The following is a 22,319-nucleotide window of genomic DNA, read 5'->3' on the forward strand; positions in this document are numbered from 1 at the left end:
GCTCCCATTTTTGGATCATTGAGTCCACTAAACAGCTACAGTTTAAAAATCCAAATTCCAAAAATGTAAATATAAAAATATTGAATAACTGCTTTGCAAAACAAAAGATAAAACAGAAGCCAACACCTAAAATTAGGAATTGTCTCTAAGCTGCGCAGCACAACTCCACCTCAGGTCAGGAGCCTTCACAGCAGGCTGACCCCTTTTAGAGTTCCACTTCATATTTATCTTGGAGTGCAGTGTTGGTAACATTGCTATGGAACCCTAACACCAGTCGGGTGCCAGATTGTTTTCTAAACTGCCAACCACTCCATGCAACCATCTGGTTTGCAGGATCTTAGGATGCTGTACCCATATGGACCTCGCTTGAACTAATTTTAGAGTAATGTGTCTCTTGTAATAAGGAAAAGAGAAAATTACATCATTCAGTATCTCAGATGCAGAACTCCAGAATGATTACTCACACTGAGCCTAGTCTGGTTGGGCAGCCATTGCTGAAACTGTAAATTCCCATATTGCATTGCTAATGAGTGCCTTACGCAACTGGAGTACATAAGACATGACTTCCAAGTAAAGTCCCAAAATAAAATCTATTTCCAAATCCATTTTATTGCCTCCGAGAGCAAAGCTATACGGCCATGTCATAATTCTGCATGTGGGAACAGGAAAATGCCATTTTGCATCATTAGCTTCCTCAGATATTTCAACTTCCTGCAAGCAGAGAGGGCCTCTGAGTAAGAAATTCTGGAAAAGAGTAGTAGATTTTTATGGGAGAATGGTAACCTTGGGAAAAGTGACTGCTGCTGATAACACCTGCCTTCCCTCCCACTATAACTCCAGTGGGGCAATTGGTGTTATAGGGACTAAGAACTGGTTGGACATAGTATCAAGACATTACTGGGCTTTTTGTAAGACTGGGCTCAAGAGCCAGTGTGGTGTGGTGGCTGGAGTGTTGGACTAACATGACCTATTTTACAAACCTGGAATCAGTCAAAGTTCATTTCCTCTCTGAGCCTGTGAAGTCAGGGTTTATCCTTTAGATTATACAGAGGATTTTGTTTGATGTTTTGCACCTGTCCTGTCAGCAGCACATATTAGGATGTGACCACAAGAACTGATTGAACAATTATTAATTACTTATGTTCATGGGTAAATGCTGAAGGTAAACAGAGTCATCTAAGTAGAAAGTCTCAACTCAAAATTCTCCAGTGGAATTATTTAAAAAGTCACTTTTAACAATTCTAGGTGGCAGAGGTGGCAGAAGGCAGGGGAGTGGCAGCTGTAAAAAAGCAGGATAGTAGACACATCCAAATCCATTTGTCTACATCCCAACATGTTGTTGAACAGTCTGTTCCTTGATTGTGACCAGTGAGGAAGATTAGAACCCAAGTGGCAGGTGATGAAAAATCCATAATAAATGTGCAATCAACACATACAAAATAATGCAAAGATAATTTCTATATATTTATTTATTAAAATGTTTATACTGTACCTTTCCTCTTGTCTCAAGACATTTTGTAAATAATAATAAAAACAATACAGATTAAAACCAACCTCCTCCCCACCTCCCTTAAAAGACACCTGCCATTCATACCCCCTGAAAAGCCTTGGTAACCAAGCAAGCCTTGCAGCACCTCCTGAAAATCTACAGCATGGGGTGTCCCTGCAGGTAACACTAGTGTGGCCCTAAAACTTTCTCTTAGCATCCTAAGGCAAGAACAATCTGAATCTATCCATAAGAACAGGACAAGCAGGTGTTTCTGATGCCTCAAGTACTAGATCTACTCTCAACATGGCCTTCAAGTTAGAACAAATGAGATTTTATCAGCAAAGAACCTTGCAAAAACATCACAGCTGGGGGTCAAATTAACACCACAATTGGATTTAGATATTATCAAGTCATGAGCAACTTTAAACAATTAAGCCTGATAAGATTCTGCTGATGCAATGGTGGCAGAGAAGAAGCCCTTCTTTATTGCCATGACCACCACTTCATAGGCTTGCAAACAGGCTCTGTGGCAGAGAGTTGCCAGGTCCAGCTTGGGAAATTCTGGGAGATTTTGGAGATGGAGCCTGGAGAGGGTAGGGTTTGGGGAGGGAGAGGCGTCAGTGGGGTATAATTAGGGTTGCCAGTCCCCTGCTGGGGGCGGGGATCCCCCACTCCCACTCTCCACCCCTGCCCCTGCTTACCTGGCTGGTGGGGTAGGAATGCAGCTCCTGGGGGCGAGCTCCTGGAAGGTGCTGCATGCTCCCATGGGCCTGAATCAGGCCACTGCAGAGCACGGTAGCACTCCCACGCTCCGCAGCAGCCTGATCTTGCCTGATTGGGCCTGATTTGGACTGATTTGGGCCTGATTTAGCCCCCTGCGGAGTGCAGGAGTGCTCCTTGGGGACTGTGGCCTGCGTGATGATGTCACTTCCCAGAAGTGACATCATTGGACACTCGCAAGGAAGCGGGGGGAAGTGTCAGGTCCCATACCTCCCACTGGGAGGATAGGGGACCTGGCGACTCTAGGTATAATGACATAGGGTCGCCAGTGCACTCTTCAGAACAGCCATTTTCTCCAGGGAAGTGGTCTCTGTTGCCTGGAGATCAGTTATAATTCTGGGAGATCTCCAGCTACCACCTGGAGGCTGGCAGCTCTAGGCATGATCTATCTGATATATCCTGAGTCTTCCACCAACATTGTTGTAGTCATCTTCCAAACTGCTTCATATCTCTCACCTCCCTGGTAAATCACAGAGTCGGGGCTAGGGGTGTTAACACTTGGTCTTCTCTGAAATGTCCTCTTGTGGTACCTTTGCATTGTGTAGGTAGGAAGATCAGAACAGGGAAAACAGGGCTGTACTAAGCACTGTGGAAGTCTTCTTTTTGAAGCACTGTACGTGCACTTGGACTAGAGTGGGACCTATATTACAAGCCTATCAAACTACCTATAGAACAAAATCTCACAAATGCCAACAAGATTTAAATCCTTAATCTTATACCACCTATTTTTCTGCTATCCACTCATAGGATCCCAGAGGACCTGAGTTGGTATCCCCACTAACCAAACCAAATCTTCTCCTGTGACTAAACTTTTTTAAAGGAGGGAAATGTGGTCCTTTTCATTGGGATTATCTTTTGGAACCAACAAAGTAGTTTTTTACAATTGATACTAGAACTGGACACTCCACAAGCATACCTTTCAGACACATTCTGTAATCAATCTTTTATGAAAAAGAGGTGGTGAAATGGCACAAAGGTTGTTTTTAAGAAGGTTACAACATGCAAAGTTTAATAGCTGTTGATGTAGAAATGGCAGTCAACTGTCTTCTTCTGGAATATAATTGATGAATTCAGTATATTCCTGTTCATAGAATTACTTGAATATGTAACATAATTTTATTTAACCTGTCCAAAGTTACCTAATGAGACTGATTGACTCAATAAAGAAAACCATGGCAATCAGTTTGCAAGATGTGAGCAAGGCAATTATAGGACATTTTGGAGGTCATTAATTCAAAGGGTTGCCATAAGCTGGATGCAACTTGATGGCACATAACACACACCAATTTACTATGCATTACTAATGCTACAACAAGCTCCACTGCTTTGTCACTAACTTAGGGCATTTATTACCCGGCTTGAGTAAAACATGTTTCAGTGTCACTGACTTCAGTGGCAGGGGCTTAAGCATGTGCTGTGTTTTGTCTCTGATAAGCAATGAGAATTAGAAGTGGTTAACTTCAATAGATAGTTTTCAGAGTTTCCCCCATATATTTATCTATTGAGTTTCATTTTAATAGGAGAATATGAGAATTATTCCAGGTGTGAAACCAGAATGGGTATTTTTTTTCATTCTTATTTTAAAGATACTAGCTGGAACACAGCTTCTTCCTGTCCAATGCTTATGTCCACATATACTATTATGTCAGATACGATGTGCACACACAAGGTGTAAATGTTCACTGTGGTCACAGGAGGCTTACAATACACAGCCATGTAAGCTGTGGGGAGACCTTCCCTACCACTTATATCTCTTGCCAATGCAAGATAACAACAGTTAAACAATCTGTGTGACTAGCTAGCTTAGGCTGAAATCTTTTGCTATAGTCATTCTGAGGTATAAAAAGTAACTACAACACTTGCTGTTAACATTACTGTTAACATTGCTTTTTTTGTAATATGCAGTACAATACTATTCATGTTTACTCAGAAGTAAGCCCTACTTGCTCAATTGGACTTACTCTTTAGTAAGCATGGAATATGCTTTTGAATATATCTGACAGAGACTTTGCATCTTATTGTGAATTTGGTCTCTCATGTCCATTAGAATCTCTCCCCTCATTCCTAAAATATGAGATGAGGTCCCTTAACAATAGATGAAGGAACCAAACTTTTTAAAAAATACTGTTACCATTGAGGCCTTCGAAATATTAATAGCAGCCAATAGAGCAATCTATATACTGTCTGCCTCATGTGTTCTGGGTTAGATAAAAAACAAACAAGCCATTCCACCTATTAGTTCATAGGGATTAATTAATTGCTTTAGTAATGTTGCCTTTTCCGTGTCACAACAGCATGTAAAGCCTGCAGAATCATGTGCTGGTTATTCAAAATGTTGTATTCGCTCAGATTCACCAGTTTGTCAAAATTGTCATCAGAGTACGTGAGGAGGTGAGTACCATATGGGCTGTTGATACTGGAAACATCAACTTTTCCTGCGTCAATTTCATCATTATTCCGTTTTTCACCTAGGCCAAAGAGACAGAAGTTTCTTATTGCTTTGATATTCATATGTATTTTTCTAATAATTAAGTTCTTAGAACCGCTCAATCATAGATTTTTAAAAACAAATTGAGACCACATACTAATTTTCTCTTGAATATGTTGGCATTGGCAATGTAATGACATAATATATCACTCAAGGTATTTGTGTAAGTATTTTCCTTTGGGGGGGGGGAGTGAAAGTTGGGTTAAGTTCAAACTGCCCTTCCAGGTAGTCTGGTCAAAAGAAGAGCCAGTGGCTTTTTCTTTCTAAATTCCAAGTGCAGAGGTTAGCCGTTCTTGTGGTAATGAAAAGCAAGATTACATAAGCAATAAGGACTGCCCAATCCTTCAAAGTTATGAGAATTTTCTAGTCTTTTCTCTTCTGCACCTGGTTATTTTTCAGGGAGAGGGCTTTGGGGATTTTGGAGGGAAGAAAATGCTCTCTCCTTTAAGAAGGTGGCCATCTTGGAGATTTTCATGGGTCGAATCCACATTCACCCATTACCTGCATGTTTATCGGATATCTTCCGTTTGCCTCCAATCCGCGATTTTTCCCTCTTCGTTCACATTCCTGCTTCCAATCCGTCTTTCTCGCGCGTCCCTCCGGTCACACGGCCACTCGAAAACCGCTTTTTTGGGCGGGACCTTTTTTCCCCGCCCATTTTTTAATTTTTTTTAGCGCACTTTTCCGTTATTTCGATCTTGCCTTATAAAGAAACATCATTGAAGATAATGATGCCTCTCTTTCCCCCACTGACAGCACTGATGGCTCTCTCCTGTTTCTTTTTTGGAAATTTGGAAGCATGTGGGAAGCTTTCGTGGGCATTTCCTATGCAGGACAGTTCAGTGCCTGAATTTTACTGAAGCTTCACTTCCTTGGAGTGTCATTATGTTCCCAATAGTCACTGGCCGAATCCGCATTCACCCCACACCCGCATTTTCCGCTTTTGAGGGAGGGAACAAATCTTCCCGCCTTTATTTTTTTTTTAAATTACTTTTCCGTTATTTCGATCTTGCCTTATAAGGATATTGTATTTCCTTATAAGGATATTGTAATTTCGATATTACAGTAATATAAAATAAAAAAATAAAAAACAGTTAAAAAGGGAGTTTCGCGAGTCCATTCTGAGGATGGATTCACCCCAAAATGATTTTTCAAACTACCAGATTTGATTCAGAAACAGCATAATCAATAAATCCAATGCTATGAAGTCAAAAACAGTCTTTTGCAGACTATGGAGCACTTGCAAGTTGAATCAGCCAATAGGAACTCTCGGAATGGCTGGAGAGACAGGAAGGGGGGTGGTTTTTAAAAAAACCCGCGTAAATTGCACATTGGCCCATTCACGGCCACCGTGAAACTCCCGTTGAAAACCTATGACCACATATTCGGGAGAAATGCGAATGAAATGCGTCTGTTTAATGAGGTAATGTGACCAGCACTCGGGATTGCGTGGGGAATGCGGGGAACATGCGACTTAGAATGAGTAATGTGGATTCGCCCATGGAAAGAAACACAGCCATGTGGTCTGAAGAAACCTGACCAGCAAGATGGAGAAGGAAGATGAGACTGATATGAATAGAACCTGATTAACAAATATGGCACTATTAAGATATTCCCGCCTCTCTTTAATATTACAGGGATACGTTCATACCTACTTGATTTTTCCTGCACTCAGATGATGTAGGATTTACTGTCCAACTGCTTTATTCGCTTAAAGAAAAATATTTCTTTTTCCGAAACTGGGATTATTTGGTCTTTGGAACTACAGACAAACTTTAAGCTTGGCTCATACCTACCTACAGTTCAAAGGAAAGGCAAGCAGAGCTGGCTTATTTCTGATAATATCTCTGGTGTGTTATTCCTAAGAACTCTCTATTTCCAGACTGGACTTGGAACAGGAGAGATTTTTGATAACATAGAGTCTGACTGAAGGCCATCAGACTGCAATGTTTCTGTTGCTCTGCTGGTGGCAAGGGACAGTAAATTCTAATTGTGCAAGGGAATGTTTGGTATAGAACTGGAGAGGTGAACTTCTGAAAGGGCCAGCTGAGTAAATTCCTTCTTTGTTTTACCCAAAGACGACCCAAATTTGTTCAAATTAAGATGAACAAGATACACAGGGTATATCCAAATGTCACATCAAGACAACAGTATTTCTGGATTTGCCTGAATCTGTTTTGTTGACAGACTCACATGCATACCTTCCTCCTTTCTACTCTTTCCTCCTGTCTCATGCAAGAATGATGGATAAATCCTGGTTTAAAACTGACATTAGTTTCCTGAGACATACAAATGTGGGTGCTTGTCTTAATCAGAATTAGTTTTTCCCTCCCACTACAAATTGGGACTCTAAACCTGGATTAAATCCTGGTTAAGAATCCCAGTTGAGGGGGGAGGGGAGGGAAAACAGCTCTGGCTAAGTCAGGTACCTGCATTTCATATGTTAGGGTAAACAGAGTTAGTTTTCAACCTGGATTACTTCAGCAAGCAGTAGAATGAAAAATAGATGTCAAATGAAAAAATAAATATCTAGGCTTCAGGAAGGCTCTGCCAACTGCTTGGCTCATACAGATAACTTACCAGGTGCTCTGTAATGTTGGAAGGTGTCATTCACTAATGGGAAGAAAAGCAGATCTGGACACTCAGGGGTACCTGTTTGATTGAAGTAGTAACATTCCTTTGGGTTTTTCTTATCTTCTTCGGTAAGGACAACGTTTGGGAAGGGGATACCTTGCTCTGAGTAAAACTTGCAAGCTTCTTCCAGAGGCTGTATTAGTAGGGCAGTTAAAATTAAAGATTTCATGAGCAAACCATTTAGAAGCTCAATCGTTGATGCTGCATTGCCTTAAAATACTAATCAAATTGTACTACAAAGCCTATGGAAAAGCCAGTGGTTAAGATCCAGGGATCAGAGGAGATTGCATGTGGGACTCAGTGCTAAACAAAGTGAAGTATATTGAGGGATACTTTTAAAAACAAAAACATAAGAATTAATTAATAAATGAGAAATAGTTTTGTTTTGTATGTCATCTACTTAAATTAGTAGTATTGTATGGAAACGCATGACTTTAAACAGGATAAAAAGTTATTAAAGCAGAACTACACCAAGTCAGAGAAGGAGATGCGGTCCAGCGACCAGAGCACTTGCTTTGCATATAGAATGTCCCAGATTTCAACCTCTGGCATTTCCCATCAAAGATGCATCAGATGGTGGGTTCTTGAAAGCTTAAACGACAACAAAGCTGTTAGATTTAGCTGTAGTAGACTAACATAGCTAGTTATGCATCTGGAAATAGTTTAAATATCTCCCACTGAAATCAAGGAGTATCCAAATTATTTAACTTTGGATGAATTGTACCATTTTAAAAAAAGAACTCTTAGGAAAACCAAAACCAAAGACCAATAGTTAGAAAACAATAACAACAGTATGATACAAAATTCATTACCAGGGTTTGTGAGCCTCCACTGTAACTCAAATGCAGAATGATATCTACTTTTCTCTCTTTTCTTAAAAGCGGAGGACAGCTCGTATTGATGAAAAATCCAGCATCCACCAGTCCCACATGGTCTTCATGTTCTGTTAGTTGGTTGGGACAGCAATCTAACACAGTAGCTGGGAAGAGAATTTTTATTTTGTCTTAAAAAAAACAATATCATCACCTAATTTGCAAACTTGTTAAACTGAATTGTGTGAAACCACTACGCAATACATTAATGCTGCAATAGTATGCATATTTATTTGGAAGTAAGTTCCAATGATTTATATTTAGCTTACTTCTGTATAAATAAGTATAGGAATTAAGTTTTCCATTCTTCTGCATCTATGATGTGGACATGAAACAAACATTGCTGGGAAGCATGCTCCATTTAAATTGGTTCTATTTCTGTCTTGCATTAATAACATTCATACATGGCCATGCATAGTTTTAGTGAAGTTCAAAGGCATTTTTAATTATATTTGCAAATTTCATCTCAGTTAAATTATTTATTAATCCTTGGATGAGAAAATAGCCTATGGCTATCTTTTAAAAAAAATTCTCACAACAACAATCCAAATGAAAACTGTACTAGAATGTATATTTGGTTCTTAGAATGGTTCCTGTATGCTTATCCCCCATTGTTAAGCGATATGTTCCTAAAAGCTGTCCTAAAGCCTCCTTATCCATTAGGTATCATCTAGAGAACTGTGAGTAGAGCTCTGACTGCAAAATGGATCTTTCCTCCCTCCCCCTTCCTACTATAGTTACCTATATGCCCCCCGAATCCACTTTGGCCCCAATAAACAAACACATGCACCTTTTTACCTTTCCATCTCTGAAACTGTTCATTTTCTAAGTAATTACTATGGAGCTGTAAACCCTTAAGAAAATTGTAATATTGGGCAACAGAAAGGCGATCTGTCAAGACTCCTCGAAATGCACTGGAAAGATTTCCAGCGGGGACATACATGTGGCTCTTTAACTCATATGGCCTTGTAGGTAGATTAGGATCTTCCTCTGAAATAGGACATAAAAGGTGACAGTGATTTGGTTTTATGCATATAAACTTGCATTAACTTTCTTATCATTTAGTGTTGGTTAAGAAAGGATTCACAAACATCCAGCAAAAATAGCACCATTTGTAAGACTGAGAAACATGTGTATATGTTGACTGGAGGTAAGTCTACTTAGATGAATAGGCCTTGTTTATTAAGGAGTATGCATATGCATTAGAGAGTATGCTGGGGAAAACCTGTGACTATCTGCATAACAATCTAGAAATGTCACCATCAATGTGGAACTGGATAGTTGAGGACCAGATTCAACTATAAATTGCTAGCTGAAAACCTCAAAATGATTAAGCCATCATGACACAGCAGCAACCTTTTATCTGGAGTATATCTGTACTTTGGTTATGAGTACACACAGTCTTTTAGCCAAGGAGGAGCCCAGCTCTGCTTGTTGCAGATGAACTAAAAAGGAAAGGCATGTTCCCCGAAGGCATAAGCACAACGACTCAGTTCAAGGCTGGTTGTATTTGCTTTTCAGCTTCATCAGTGCTGAACACATGGTCAATTGTACACCTGAACGTATTATGAGAGCTTTGCCATGCTTCTGCTCATCCACTTAAGGAAGCTTTACAATGAACACCAAACAGTAGGTTGTGCTCTTAATAAACCATTGATAAGACCTTCACACACTGGAAGTAGTCATGCAAATAGACTGTGGAGGGTAACTTTTAACAAGAACTGTATGCTAAGCAACATGGCAATTTAAAAATAGAAAAAAGTATAAAACAGAAATATGAAAATCACTCGCCAAGATCTATAATTTTGTCTCGAGTCCATCTATGCCAGAATTCCTCTAAATCGCTAATTGTGTTCCAGAGATATAACAGGTTCACTGAAAATATGCTACTCCACATTCCTGAGAAAGGAGAGAGAGGTGTTTAGAGTTAGGGTGAGTTCTCAAAGAATAGATTTAATAAAGATCTGAAAGCAAATATGTTAAGAACCAATGACCCTTTCATCTTGCTCAACCACCCTCAACCATGCTGCAATTTAGAGCAGAGTTGCACCATACTAAGCCCACTCGTTTCAACTGATTTCGAAGGGTGTAACTCTGTTTAAGACTGGAGCATATGAGAACATTCAGTTTAAATATGTTCTAGAGTCTGTGTCTACTGACTATTATTTATTTATTTGGAAAATTTCTATCTTGCCCCTCTGGTCTGAAAGCCCTTATGCAATGCAATGCAATGCAAAATGCACTCATCCAGCTGACAGGTACAGAACCCTCTGGAAGACCAAGAGAGTCTCCAGTGACATGCTGACATCACTTTGGGTGCGTGGAGAGCGATATCACTGCATCAGTACACTGCCTGTTACCCCCTATTTTCCTGCCATTTTCCTCCTGGATCCCCTGCCACAGCTGGGGACATGGAAACCCTGCCAGGTGATCAAGTGATGGGGAGGGCATTCTATAACTGGGATGCTTCAAACTGAAAAGGCCTTGCGTTTTGTAATCATCTACCTCTGTTATTGGTGGCAGCCAAAGTAATGTCTGTAATGCTATCATTAACTGACAGGCAGGAATGTATGGAATAAAGAGGTCCTACAAATATTTTGTTCTTAGGCTGGTTGGCTTTAAAGTTCAAAACCAGCATCTTGAATTGGGCATAGAATCAAACGGGCTGCATGCCATTGCAACTGTTTTAAGAGTGTTTCTCTGTAACAACCACTAGTCAGCATTCTGGAAATGGGCACGCATGAAAGTAGCTCACTGGATCCATGGAGCACAATCAATCAGTGGTCTCAGGCTCCAACATAAAACCTCTGGCTTGGAGCAACAGTACTTTGTTGAACCTGACTGCATCATGAAGCCTATATATAACACTCCCTCACAAACAACAATGGTTCATATATGAAACAACCATGAATTTAGGGTTCCCCGGTGCCCTCTGGAGGTGGGAACTCCTGTGGTTTGCCCCAGTGCTGCCAGTTGCCAGTGATTGGCAGGAGATGGCAAGCCACCCAGTGATTACTTTCCACTGGCAGGCAAACTGGGCAAGTGCATGGCAGGTGTGCTCCCAGCAGGGCATGATGACGTGACTTCCTGATGTCATCATGCTGGCTACAGGAATGCTCCTGTGCTTTGCAGGGGCCAATTTTGGCCTCAAACAGGCAGATTCTATAAGAATTGGCCCTGTGAGACGCATAAGAGCTCTAGATCCAGAGGAGTTAGCCGTGTTAGTCTGTAGTAGCAAAATCAAAAAGAGTCCAGTAGCACCTTTAAGACTAACCAATTTTATTCTCGAAAGCTTATGCTACAATAAAATTGGTTAGTCTTAAAGGTGCTACTGGACTCTTTTTGATAAGAGCTCTAGAGTTTCCAAGTGTCCAGTTTTTACCTGGTAAGTCCAGTATTTGGGAGGACTGTCCAGGGGAAATGTTCCCTAAATACTGGATACCTGGCCCCTCCCCTCCCCCTTGCAGCTCCATCACCTAATGTGGGTGCCCTGGCTGGCCTCCTTAGGCTGTGATGCACCACTGCCAGCATGGCCAGCCAGTCTAGGCTGGGCACCTGGCCTACTAAACCTATGCAGAGCCACCCAGGAGTGGCCAACCAGACCAGGCGCTTGGCGTTCTGTGTGGCGCCAGCATGAGTGGGCCACCTGGCCTCCTGTGGCTGCACTGCACCGTTCAAGAGTAGCCTGCTAGCCCAGGTGCCCAGATGTGGAATCAGTGCGATCTCGTCACTTCCAGTAGTAACGTCATCGCTTCAGGACGGGAGTGTGCACACACTGCATGTGCTCAAATTTTAAGGAAAAGGGTTAGTGCTACACCCCCCCCCGGGGGTCCAGTATTATTCCAGACCCCATCTGGCAACCCTAGGGAGTGCTCCTGTGGTGAGCACATGACATCACTTCCAGAAGTGAAGTCGCTGTACTGAGGTTGGGACTGTACCTACAGTAAGTACCCCTCTCTCTAGGAGCCTGTGGGGGCCTGGCAACCCTAGATGAGTTATACCCATCCCCTAGGCCTTGCTAAACTCTTGATACATTTAAGCATTCATCAGCAGAAAGGGAAGTTTCTTTGGCTCCTTTCTCCACCCCCCAGCTCTGGAAGGGAAGCATTTTCTGATGCAAGGCCCGGGAAACAGGATAGGGATTCTACAGCAGGGAGCACTCCTGCTAGTTCATTCCATAGGACAATTCAATACATCACCATGAAGGTAACTTATCCGAGACTCTGGGAGCTTCTTGATCATGCGACCCATGAAGAACTCACTTCCAAAATTCTCTGGACACACAAATGTTCCATATTTCAGGAACCCAACCTCATAGGGAGTAAATTCCACCCATTCTAGAAACAGAGACAGTAAGAGATTTCAATGAGATTTTTAGTGATAATTTTAACCGAAACTCAGCAATTCAAGTAACTTGCCTCATGCAGAAAGGAAGAGTGTGATCATTCTTCCCATTTCCTGTGAACTGGGCTGGTCAGCACACAGCGAGGTGGGGCAGCTGCCAGGGGCTGTGGCTTCTGGTGGGGCCCATTGCTGCTGACTCTCTCTTCATGCATCTCCTCTGATGCCTGCTCTCAAACCCTTCCTCTGCCAGCGTGTGAGTATCACCTCTGCTCCCAGCTGCATATGCTGCCTAGCGCTGTTTGGAGAAGGGCATGTGGGCGGTGCACACAGTATCAGCGTTTCCAGGGACAATGGCAGTGGCACTCCTAGTTGTACCGCTTTTTTGGGCGGGACCTTTTTTCCTGCCTTCCCTCCCACTATAACTCCAGTGGGGCAATTGGTGTTATAGGGACTAAGAACTGGTTGGACATAGTATCAAGACATTACTGGGCTTTTTGTAAGACTGGGCTCAAGAGCCAGTGTGGTGTGGTGGCTGGAGTGTTGGACTAAGAGCTGGGAGACTTAGGTTCAAATCCCCATTCTGCTGGGTGATCTTGGGCGAATTGCACACTCTCAGCCTAACCTACCTCATAGGGTTGTTGTGAGGATAAAGTGGAGGACAGGAGAATGATATAAGCTCCTTTTGGGTCTCTATTAGAGAGAAAGGTGGGATATAAATGAAATAATTAAATTAGTAATATATGTGCTGGAGAAAGTATATCTTGGATAATGTTTCATACATCTGTTGGGTGTAGGGTTGCCAGCTCCAAGTTGGGAAATTCCTAGAAATCTAGGGGGTGAAATCTGGAGAAACCTGGAGAAAATGGAGTTTGAGGAGGGAAAGGAACTTGGCATGGCTTAATTCCATAGAGTCCACCCCCCCAAAGTAGCCATTTTCTCCAGGTGAACTGATCTCTGTGGCCTGGAGAACAGTTGTAATTCCAGGAAATGTCCAGCCACTACCTGGAGGCTGGCAACCCTAGTTGGGTGCCTGCTATACCAAAGGATATGCCATTCTTACTCTTCTCAAAGTCATTTCCTGGCAAGCTAATTCTAGTCAAATGCTTCTACAAGACTGAGGGATACAGTCTTTAATTTTGTTATATGTTCCTTTTGTATCCAAGCTGTAATACTGGTAGTACAACTTACCTTGCAGATACTACTCTTGATCTTAGCCAAAAGGCTGAGAAGCCTATCTGTTGCAGACACTTTCTGAAATCATTAGATTTCCCACATTTTTTTAAAAAGGCCTCATTAGCCAGGTGCAAATAATCATCAGGAAGAATTTTAAAATTTGAAAATATTTATTTATTTATTTAAAAGATTTATATCCCACACTCACCATAAACTGCCTGAGATACCTAAAAGCACAACAGTCACCTTGAAAGAGCTGCTCCCCTCAGGTTTCTCAGTCCTTCATCAGTCCCGGACAGATGGTCAGAGGTGGGGGGTGGGATCCACTGCCTGGATCATGTCTGCATTCCACACATTCATCAGGGCTTCTACAGTAGTGCTGCCAACCTTGTTAGTTGGAAAAGCTCTCAGAGATATCAGGAAACTTTGATTCATCAGCCCCGAGGACAATCTACCTAAATTGGTACTCCACTCTTGTGGTGTTTCCAAGTGTCCGTAAGTCTAAACTTCACCAAATAATGGCTGGTCTGAGATAAATACAATAGACAATTCTGAGATTGCCTCCATCAGCTCAGGTAGGGGAAACTATTGGGCAGTGGAGTAAACAGTACTCGTACAGAATTCCTGTTTTATTCTGAGTTTCCAGTATCAGACATATTCATAGAAAGTTGGCATTCTCACCTCACAGAGTGTTTTGTTGTGGGGATAATAATAACATACTTCATAAACTGCTTTGAGTGGGCATTAACTTGTCCTGAAGGGTGGTATATAAATCAAATGTTGTTATTGTTGTTATTCTGGCTGACAAACCACCTGGAGAGCACTGTTGAAGTTCTGTAGACCATTCCTGACCATTTATTGTTGCTCACTGTAGATTTGAGTGAATTGATCTATGAAGGGTTTGTAGTTTGACTATAATTTCATGAACTAGATGGCCTTTTGAATCCTTGCTAATGTCTATATCTATTCAGATGTCACAACAAGCTAAAATTAACCTGAGACAGGTATGAGCACAGTTTGTTCCCATGTTCACCTGTCACGCATCTCATCACTCCATTTCTTTTGTTCATGGAGCTTCGTTGATGAAATACCAATTTGCCAGGATGTCTGAATGTAGGTACTATGGGTGGGCATGAACCAAAATACGAACCAAATATGGTTTGTGATTCACTAACCAGCGGTTCGTCAGAGCCCATTTCTGATTAACCATCACGGACTTTAGGCTGGTTCATTTGGTTCATTCTTTGGTTCATCACTGCAGACAGCCTGGTGCTGATCAACCAGTTTCCTAGGCAATGGGGGGGATGGGCTTTCTGCGGCCCCGGAAGGGACCTTTTGCTGTCCCAGAAGTGCCTTTTTCATGAACCAAACAAACTGGTTCACAAACCAGGGCAAGTTCGTGGTTCATGAAATATGACGAACCATGAACTGCACAGTTCAGTATTTTCCCAGTTTGTGCCTACCTCTATTAGGTACATTAGGAAATTGCAGTTTTTTAAAATTCTCCATAGCCTGGTATTCTACTTGGGATTCATCTGAAGTTGACAATCCCAGCTTGGTTGGGGCAGGGGGAGGTCAGACTCCAACGTTCTGAGGTACCTACATTCAGCGATCCAGATTGTAGGTGTTCAGTCAAGTTCTACACACAAGACGGGTTAGGAGAAATGAGAGGGATGCAAAAGCATGACAGTAAGCTGTATTTGTGCCAAATGTAGTCCTAATTACAGTATTGTGAAGAAGTAGGATCACCACACAGCACCCTGAAGAAGCTAGAAGAGGAGGTCATAGGACCAACTCCCCTGGAACAGCCCCATCAGAGTTGGGCCAAGTGACTGCCAGAGGCTGCTGCTTGGCATCTAGTTTCCAAAGCCTTCTGGCTGAGTAGTACCCAGCACAACTGTTAAGAGATGCTGGGCTCACACTGGGCATAACAACAAAGTTGTGCTAGGTACTACTCTGGCTGAGTAATACCTAGCACAACTGTTAAGAGATGCTGGGCATAACAACAAAGAGGAAGAGAATAGGGAAGGGCAAGATGAGAAAAGGAGGCAAACCCAGGTAGATAGGGATGGAGCTGGTAAAGGAGGGAGAGCAGCCGGAAAGGCTGTTGAAAGGCAGAGGCAAGGGAAATGGAGTGGAAGGAGAAGCAACTCTGAGTAGCACAGTGAAAAAGGAAAGGAGAGGTGGTAACCCTGGTGCAGAAAGGTCTCCTGGAGAGTGGCTGGGCAGAAAGGGGAGCAAAGCAGGGCTTTACTGTCCTAATCAGATCCAGCTGTTCATAATGACAAAGCCTCAGTAAACGATTTACAAAGAAAAGCCAGCCTCTTTGTTGCAACAAAGACTAAGGGTGGGGATTCAACATGCCCCTGCCCCCAAAACCTGATGGCAGCATATTGCAATGTGTAATGAATCTATGAGAGAAAGACACAAGTCTTTGTCCAAAGGAGCTTACATTCTGAATTTAGCCCACAGCAGGGGAGAGAAACAAGAAGGACAGAGGGAAAGATGGGTGGGAAGAGATGAAAGTGAAAAAATGCTGTCATGGAATTAAGTTTCATTTCAGTTAAGGATGAAAAGGCAAAAGATTCAAAGAAGCGGTAGTTTTAAGGGGAGAGTTTGTAAAGAGGTAGCAGCTCACTGTCGGTCTGTGAGTTGGCTCCATTACAACTATTGAAAGGTTGGCAGCACTTAATTTCCTTCTCTAAGGATGAACCAACCCCTTTTTCTTTAGCCAATCCATATGGATTCTTGATTATCTGTGCATGTCGCCTTTGTATAATTTTCTACTTTTCTATATTTTGGTGCCAAGAACTGCGGATTGATTCCAAAATTATATTTTCGCACCAAATCCATGTGTAAAAGTTGCAGCTAACTTTTTAACACAGTGAAAACAATCTACATGGGTGTTTTTCATGAACCTGATTCTACACTTAAAATAATTAATGATCAGTGTACACATTCAGGCAAGTCATGTGGTAGAGTCCTTCCTAGAGTCCTTCCTTTTTCAGACTTCAGGTGGGAAATTGCATTTTGAAAATACAGCCCAGCTCTACATAGCAAACATAAACAACTATATGTGTTGAGAAAAGCCTGATCTCCCAGCATTGACATATGATCATTTTAAAATGCACAAGATATTGAGGATTCTGATCATTAGACATCTATGTGATTGCCAAGAGAACTTAGCCTTGACTGGATTCCCTCAAGTATATGCGAGTAAGATCCTGATCATATTGCCTTGATGCTTTCTTTTGAAATTCATCTTGGTCAGCTTTGTGTCAGCAAAGGATCTATTTGTGCTGTAGGACCAGGTTATTCCTTGGTAATAACAATACATTTCTATTAGAGTTTGTGGCTGCTTTTTTCACTTGCACAATCTGAACAAAATTGTTTTGATAACTGTAAAAGAGCCATATATCCTAGGGAGAAATATTTTCTTGCAGCTGCTGCTCCCTCACTCCCACTCCTTCTGCTACTGCCACTTCTAATTGTTAACAGACACTTTAAAAAAAGCCACCAGATTTTTTAAAGACAGATTTACTGCTTAAGTGTGTCTGTGTTCTCACATAGGCCTCAGGGTAATGGATAGTTCACTAACATGACCTATTTTACAAACCTGGAATCAGTCAAAGTTCATTTCCTCTCTGAGCCTGTGAAGTCAGGGTTTATCCTTTAGATTATACAGAGGATTTTGTTTGATGTTTTGCACCTGTCCTGTCAGCAGCACATATTAGGATGTGACCACAAGAACTGATTGAACAATTATTAATTACTTATGTTCATGGGTAAATGCTGAAGGTAAACAGAGTCATCTAAGTAGAAAGTCTCAACTCAAAATTCTCCAGTGGAATTATTTAAAAAGTCACTTTTAACAATTCTAGGTGGCAGAGGTGGCAGAAGGCAGGGGAGTGGCAGCTGTAAAAAAGCAGGATAGTAGACACATCCAAATCCATTTGTCTACATCCCAACATGTTGTTGAACAGTCTGTTCCTTGATTGTGACCAGTGAGGAAGATTAGAACCCAAGTGGCAGGTGATGAAAAATCCATAATAAATGTGCAATCAACACATACAAAATAATGCAAAGATAATTTCTATATATTTATTTATTAAAATGTTTATACTGTACCTTTCCTCTTGTCTCAAGACATTTTGTAAATAATAATAAAAACAATACAGATTAAAACCAACCTCCTCCCCACCTCCCTTAAAAGACACCTGCCATTCATACCCCCTGAAAAGCCTTGGTAACCAAGCAAGCCTTGCAGCACCTCCTGAAAATCTACAGCATGGGGTGTCCCTGCAGGTAACACTAGTGTGGCCCTAAAACTTTCTCTTAGCATCCTAAGGCAAGAACAATCTGAATCTATCCATAAGAACAGGACAAGCAGGTGTTTCTGATGCCTCAAGTACTAGATCTACTCTCAACATGGCCTTCAAGTTAGAACAAATGAGATTTTATCAGCAAAGAACCTTGCAAAAACATCACAGCTGGGGGTCAAATTAACACCACAATTGGATTTAGATATTATCAAGTCATGAGCAACTTTAAACAATTAAGCCTGATAAGATTCTGCTGATGCAATGGTGGCAGAGAAGAAGCCCTTCTTTATTGCCATGACCACCACTTCATAGGCTTGCAAACAGGCTCTGTGGCAGAGAGTTGCCAGGTCCAGCTTGGGAAATTCTGGGAGATTTTGGAGATGGAGCCTGGAGAGGGTAGGGTTTGGGGAGGGAGAGGCGTCAGTGGGGTATAATTAGGGTTGCCAGTCCCCTGCTGGGGGCGGGGATCCCCCACTCCCACTCTCCACCCCTGCCCCTGCTTACCTGGCTGGTGGGGTAGGAATGCAGCTCCTGGGGGCGAGCTCCTGGAAGGTGCTGCATGCTCCCATGGGCCTGAATCAGGCCACTGCAGAGCACGGTAGCACTCCCACGCTCCGCAGCAGCCTGATCTTGCCTGATTGGGCCTGATTTGGACTGATTTGGGCCTGATTTAGCCCCCTGCGGAGTGCAGGAGTGCTCCTTGGGGACTGTGGCCTGCGTGATGATGTCACTTCCCAGAAGTGACATCATTGGACACTCGCAAGGAAGCGGGGGGAAGTGTCAGGTCCCATACCTCCCACTGGGAGGATAGGGGACCTGGCGACTCTAGGTATAATGACATAGGGTCGCCAGTGCACTCTTCAGAACAGCCATTTTCTCCAGGGAAGTGGTCTCTGTTGCCTGGAGATCAGTTATAATTCTGGGAGATCTCCAGCTACCACCTGGAGGCTGGCAGCTCTAGGCATGATCTATCTGATATATCCTGAGTCTTCCACCAACATTGTTGTAGTCATCTTCCAAACTGCTTCATATCTCTCACCTCCCTGGTAAATCACAGAGTCGGGGCTAGGGGTGTTAACACTTGGTCTTCTCTGAAATGTCCTCTTGTGGTACCTTTGCATTGTGTAGGTAGGAAGATCAGAACAGGGAAAACAGGGCTGTACTAAGCACTGTGGAAGTCTTCTTTTTGAAGCACTGTACGTGCACTTGGACTAGAGTGGGACCTATATTACAAGCCTATCAAACTACCTATAGAACAAAATCTCACAAATGCCAACAAGATTTAAATCCTTAATCTTATACCACCTATTTTTCTGCTATCCACTCATAGGATCCCAGAGGACCTGAGTTGGTATCCCCACTAACCAAACCAAATCTTCTCCTGTGACTAAACTTTTTTAAAGGAGGGAAATGTGGTCCTTTTCATTGGGATTATCTTTTGGAACCAACAAAGTAGTTTTTTACAATTGATACTAGAACTGGACACTCCACAAGCATACCTTTCAGACACATTCTGTAATCAATCTTTTATGAAAAAGAGGTGGTGAAATGGCACAAAGGTTGTTTTTAAGAAGGTTACAACATGCAAAGTTTAATAGCTGTTGATGTAGAAATGGCAGTCAACTGTCTTCTTCTGGAATATAATTGATGAATTCAGTATATTCCTGTTCATAGAATTACTTGAATATGTAACATAATTTTATTTAACCTGTCCAAAGTTACCTAATGAGACTGATTGACTCAATAAAGAAAACCATGGCAATCAGTTTGCAAGATGTGAGCAAGGCAATTATAGGACATTTTGGAGGTCATTAATTCAAAGGGTTGCCATAAGCTGGATGCAACTTGATGGCACATAACACACACCAATTTACTATGCATTACTAATGCTACAACAAGCTCCACTGCTTTGTCACTAACTTAGGGCATTTATTACCCGGCTTGAGTAAAACATGTTTCAGTGTCACTGACTTCAGTGGCAGGGGCTTAAGCATGTGCTGTGTTTTGTCTCTGATAAGCAATGAGAATTAGAAGTGGTTAACTTCAATAGATAGTTTTCAGAGTTTCCCCCATATATTTATCTATTGAGTTTCATTTTAAGAGGAGAATATGAGAATTATTCCAGGTGTGAAACCAGAATGGGTATTTTTTTTCATTCTTATTTTAAAGATACTAGCTGGAACACAGCTTCTTCCTGTCCAATGCTTATGTCCACATATACTATTATGTCAGATACGATGTGCACACACAAGGTGTAAATGTTCACTGTGGTCACAGGAGGCTTACAATACACAGCCATGTAAGCTGTGGGGAGACCTTCCCTACCACTTATATCTCTTGCCAATGCAAGATAACAACAGTTAAACAATCTGTGTGACTAGCTAGCTTAGGCTGAAATCTTTTGCTATAGTCATTCTGAGGTATAAAAAGTAACTACAACACTTGCTGTTAACATTACTGTTAACATTGCTTTTTTTGTAATATGCAGTACAATACTATTCATGTTTACTCAGAAGTAAGCCCTACTTGCTCAATTGGACTTACTCTTTAGTAAGCATGGAATATGCTTTTGAATATATCTGACAGAGACTTTGCATCTTATTGTGAATTTGGTCTCTCATGTCCATTAGAATCTCTCCCCTCATTCCTAAAATATGAGATGAGGTCCCTTAACAATAGATGAAGGAACCAAACTTTTTAAAAAATACTGTTACCATTGAGGCCTTCGAAATATTAATAGCAGCCAATAGAGCAATCTATATACTGTCTGCCTCATGTGTTCTGGGTTAGATAAAAAACAAACAAGCCATTCCACCTATTAGTTCATAGGGATTAATTAATTGCTTTAGTAATGTTGCCTTTTCCGTGTCACAACAGCATGTAAAGCCTGCAGAATCATGTGCTGGTTATTCAAAATGTTGTATTCGCTCAGATTCACCAGTTTGTCAAAATTGTCATCAGAGTACGTGAGGAGGTGAGTACCATATGGGCTGTTGATACTGGAAACATCAACTTTTCCTGCGTCAATTTCATCATTATTCCGTTTTTCACCTAGGCCAAAGAGACAGAAGTTTCTTATTGCTTTGATATTCATATGTATTTTTCTAATAATTAAGTTCTTAGAACCGCTCAATCATAGATTTTTAAAAACAAATTGAGACCACATACTAATTTTCTCTTGAATATGTTGGCATTGGCAATGTAATGACATAATATATCACTCAAGGTATTTGTGTAAGTATTTTCCTTTGGGGGGGGGAGTGAAAGTTGGGTTAAGTTCAAACTGCCCTTCCAGGTAGTCTGGTCAAAAGAAGAGCCAGTGGCTTTTTCTTTCTAAATTCCAAGTGCAGAGGTTAGCCGTTCTTGTGGTAATGAAAAGCAAGATTACATAAGCAATAAGGACTGCCCAATCCTTCAAAGTTATGAGAATTTTCTAGTCTTTTCTCTTCTGCACCTGGTTATTTTTCAGGGAGAGGGCTTTGGGGATTTTGGAGGGAAGAAAATGCTCTCTCCTTTAAGAAGGTGGCCATCTTGGAGATTTTCATGGGTCGAATCCACATTCACCCATTACCTGCATGTTTATCGGATATCTTCCGTTTGCCTCCAATCCGCGATTTTTTCCTCTTCGTTCACATTCCTGCTTCCAATCCGTCTTTCTCGCGCGTCCCTCCGGTCACACGGCCACTCGAAAACCGCTTTTTTGGGCGGGACCTTTTTTCCCCGCCCATTTTTAAATTTTTTTTAGCGCACTTTTCCGTTATTTCGATCTTGCCTTATAAAGAAACATCATTGAAGATAATGATGCCTCTCTTTCCCCCACTGACAGCACTGATGGCTCTCTCCTGTTTCTTTTTTGGAAATTTGGAAGCATGTGGGAAGCTTTCGTGGGCATTTCCTATGCAGGACAGTTCAGTGCCTGAATTTTACTGAAGCTTCACTTCCTTGGAGTGTCATTATGTTCCCAATAGTCACTGGCCGAATCCGCATTCACCCCACACCCGCATTTTCCGCTTTTGAGGGAGGGAACAAATCTTCCCGCCTTTATTTTTTTTTTAAATTACTTTTCCGTTATTTCGATCTTGCCTTATAAGGATATTGTATTTCCTTATAAGGATATTGTAATTTCGATATTACAGTAATATAAAATAAAAAAATAAAAAACAGTTAAAAAGGGAGTTTCGCGAGTCCATTCTGAGGATGGATTCACCCCAAAATGA

The 22,319-nt window shown here is 41.7% G+C and overlaps 2 protein-coding genes across 2 annotated transcripts in view; both read right to left on the reverse strand.

The window, feature by feature from the left end:
- Positions 1-4,531: 4,531 nt before the first annotated feature.
- On the reverse strand, positions 4,532-19,223 carry LOC129323400 (cytosolic phospholipase A2 epsilon-like). The gene is made up of 7 exons (XM_054969933.1): positions 19,142-19,223; positions 12,463-12,600; positions 10,055-10,162; positions 9,062-9,253; positions 8,204-8,370; positions 7,338-7,524; positions 4,532-4,737 (listed from the first exon to the last, which is right to left on the reverse strand). The coding sequence occupies exons 1-7, from the start codon at positions 19,221-19,223 to the stop codon at positions 4,532-4,534; spliced, it is 1,080 nt and encodes a 359-aa protein (XP_054825908.1).
- Positions 19,224-20,947: 1,724 nt separating this feature from the next.
- The window catches only part of LOC129323401 (cytosolic phospholipase A2 epsilon-like), a 49,265-nt gene continuing 47,893 nt past the window's right edge, over positions 20,948-22,319 (reverse strand). Inside the window, exon 20 of the mRNA XM_054969934.1 lies at positions 20,948-21,153. Coding sequence (XP_054825909.1) covers positions 20,948-21,153 — 206 coding nt within the window. The remainder of the gene's footprint in view (positions 21,154-22,319) is intronic.

The sequence above is a fragment of the Eublepharis macularius genome, chromosome 2, assembly GCF_028583425.1.
Source record: "Eublepharis macularius isolate TG4126 chromosome 2, MPM_Emac_v1.0, whole genome shotgun sequence".
Taxonomy (NCBI): Eukaryota; Metazoa; Chordata; class Lepidosauria; order Squamata; family Eublepharidae; genus Eublepharis; species Eublepharis macularius.

Excerpts from the sequence above, each read along its gene's own strand:
- LOC129323400 (XM_054969933.1), bottom strand. The coding sequence starts at position 19,223 with ATGCAAAGGTACCACAAGAGGACATTTCAGAGAAGACCAAGTGTTAAC. Across the intron at positions 9,254-10,054 it reads AGACAAAATTATAGATCTTG|AGGAAGATCCTAATCTACCT; the intron begins GCGAGTGATTTT and ends GTCCTATTTCAG. Across the intron at positions 8,371-9,061 it reads ACAGTTTCAGAGATGGAAAG|CTACTGTGTTAGATTGCTGT; the intron begins GTAAAAAGGTGC and ends TTCTCTTCCCAG.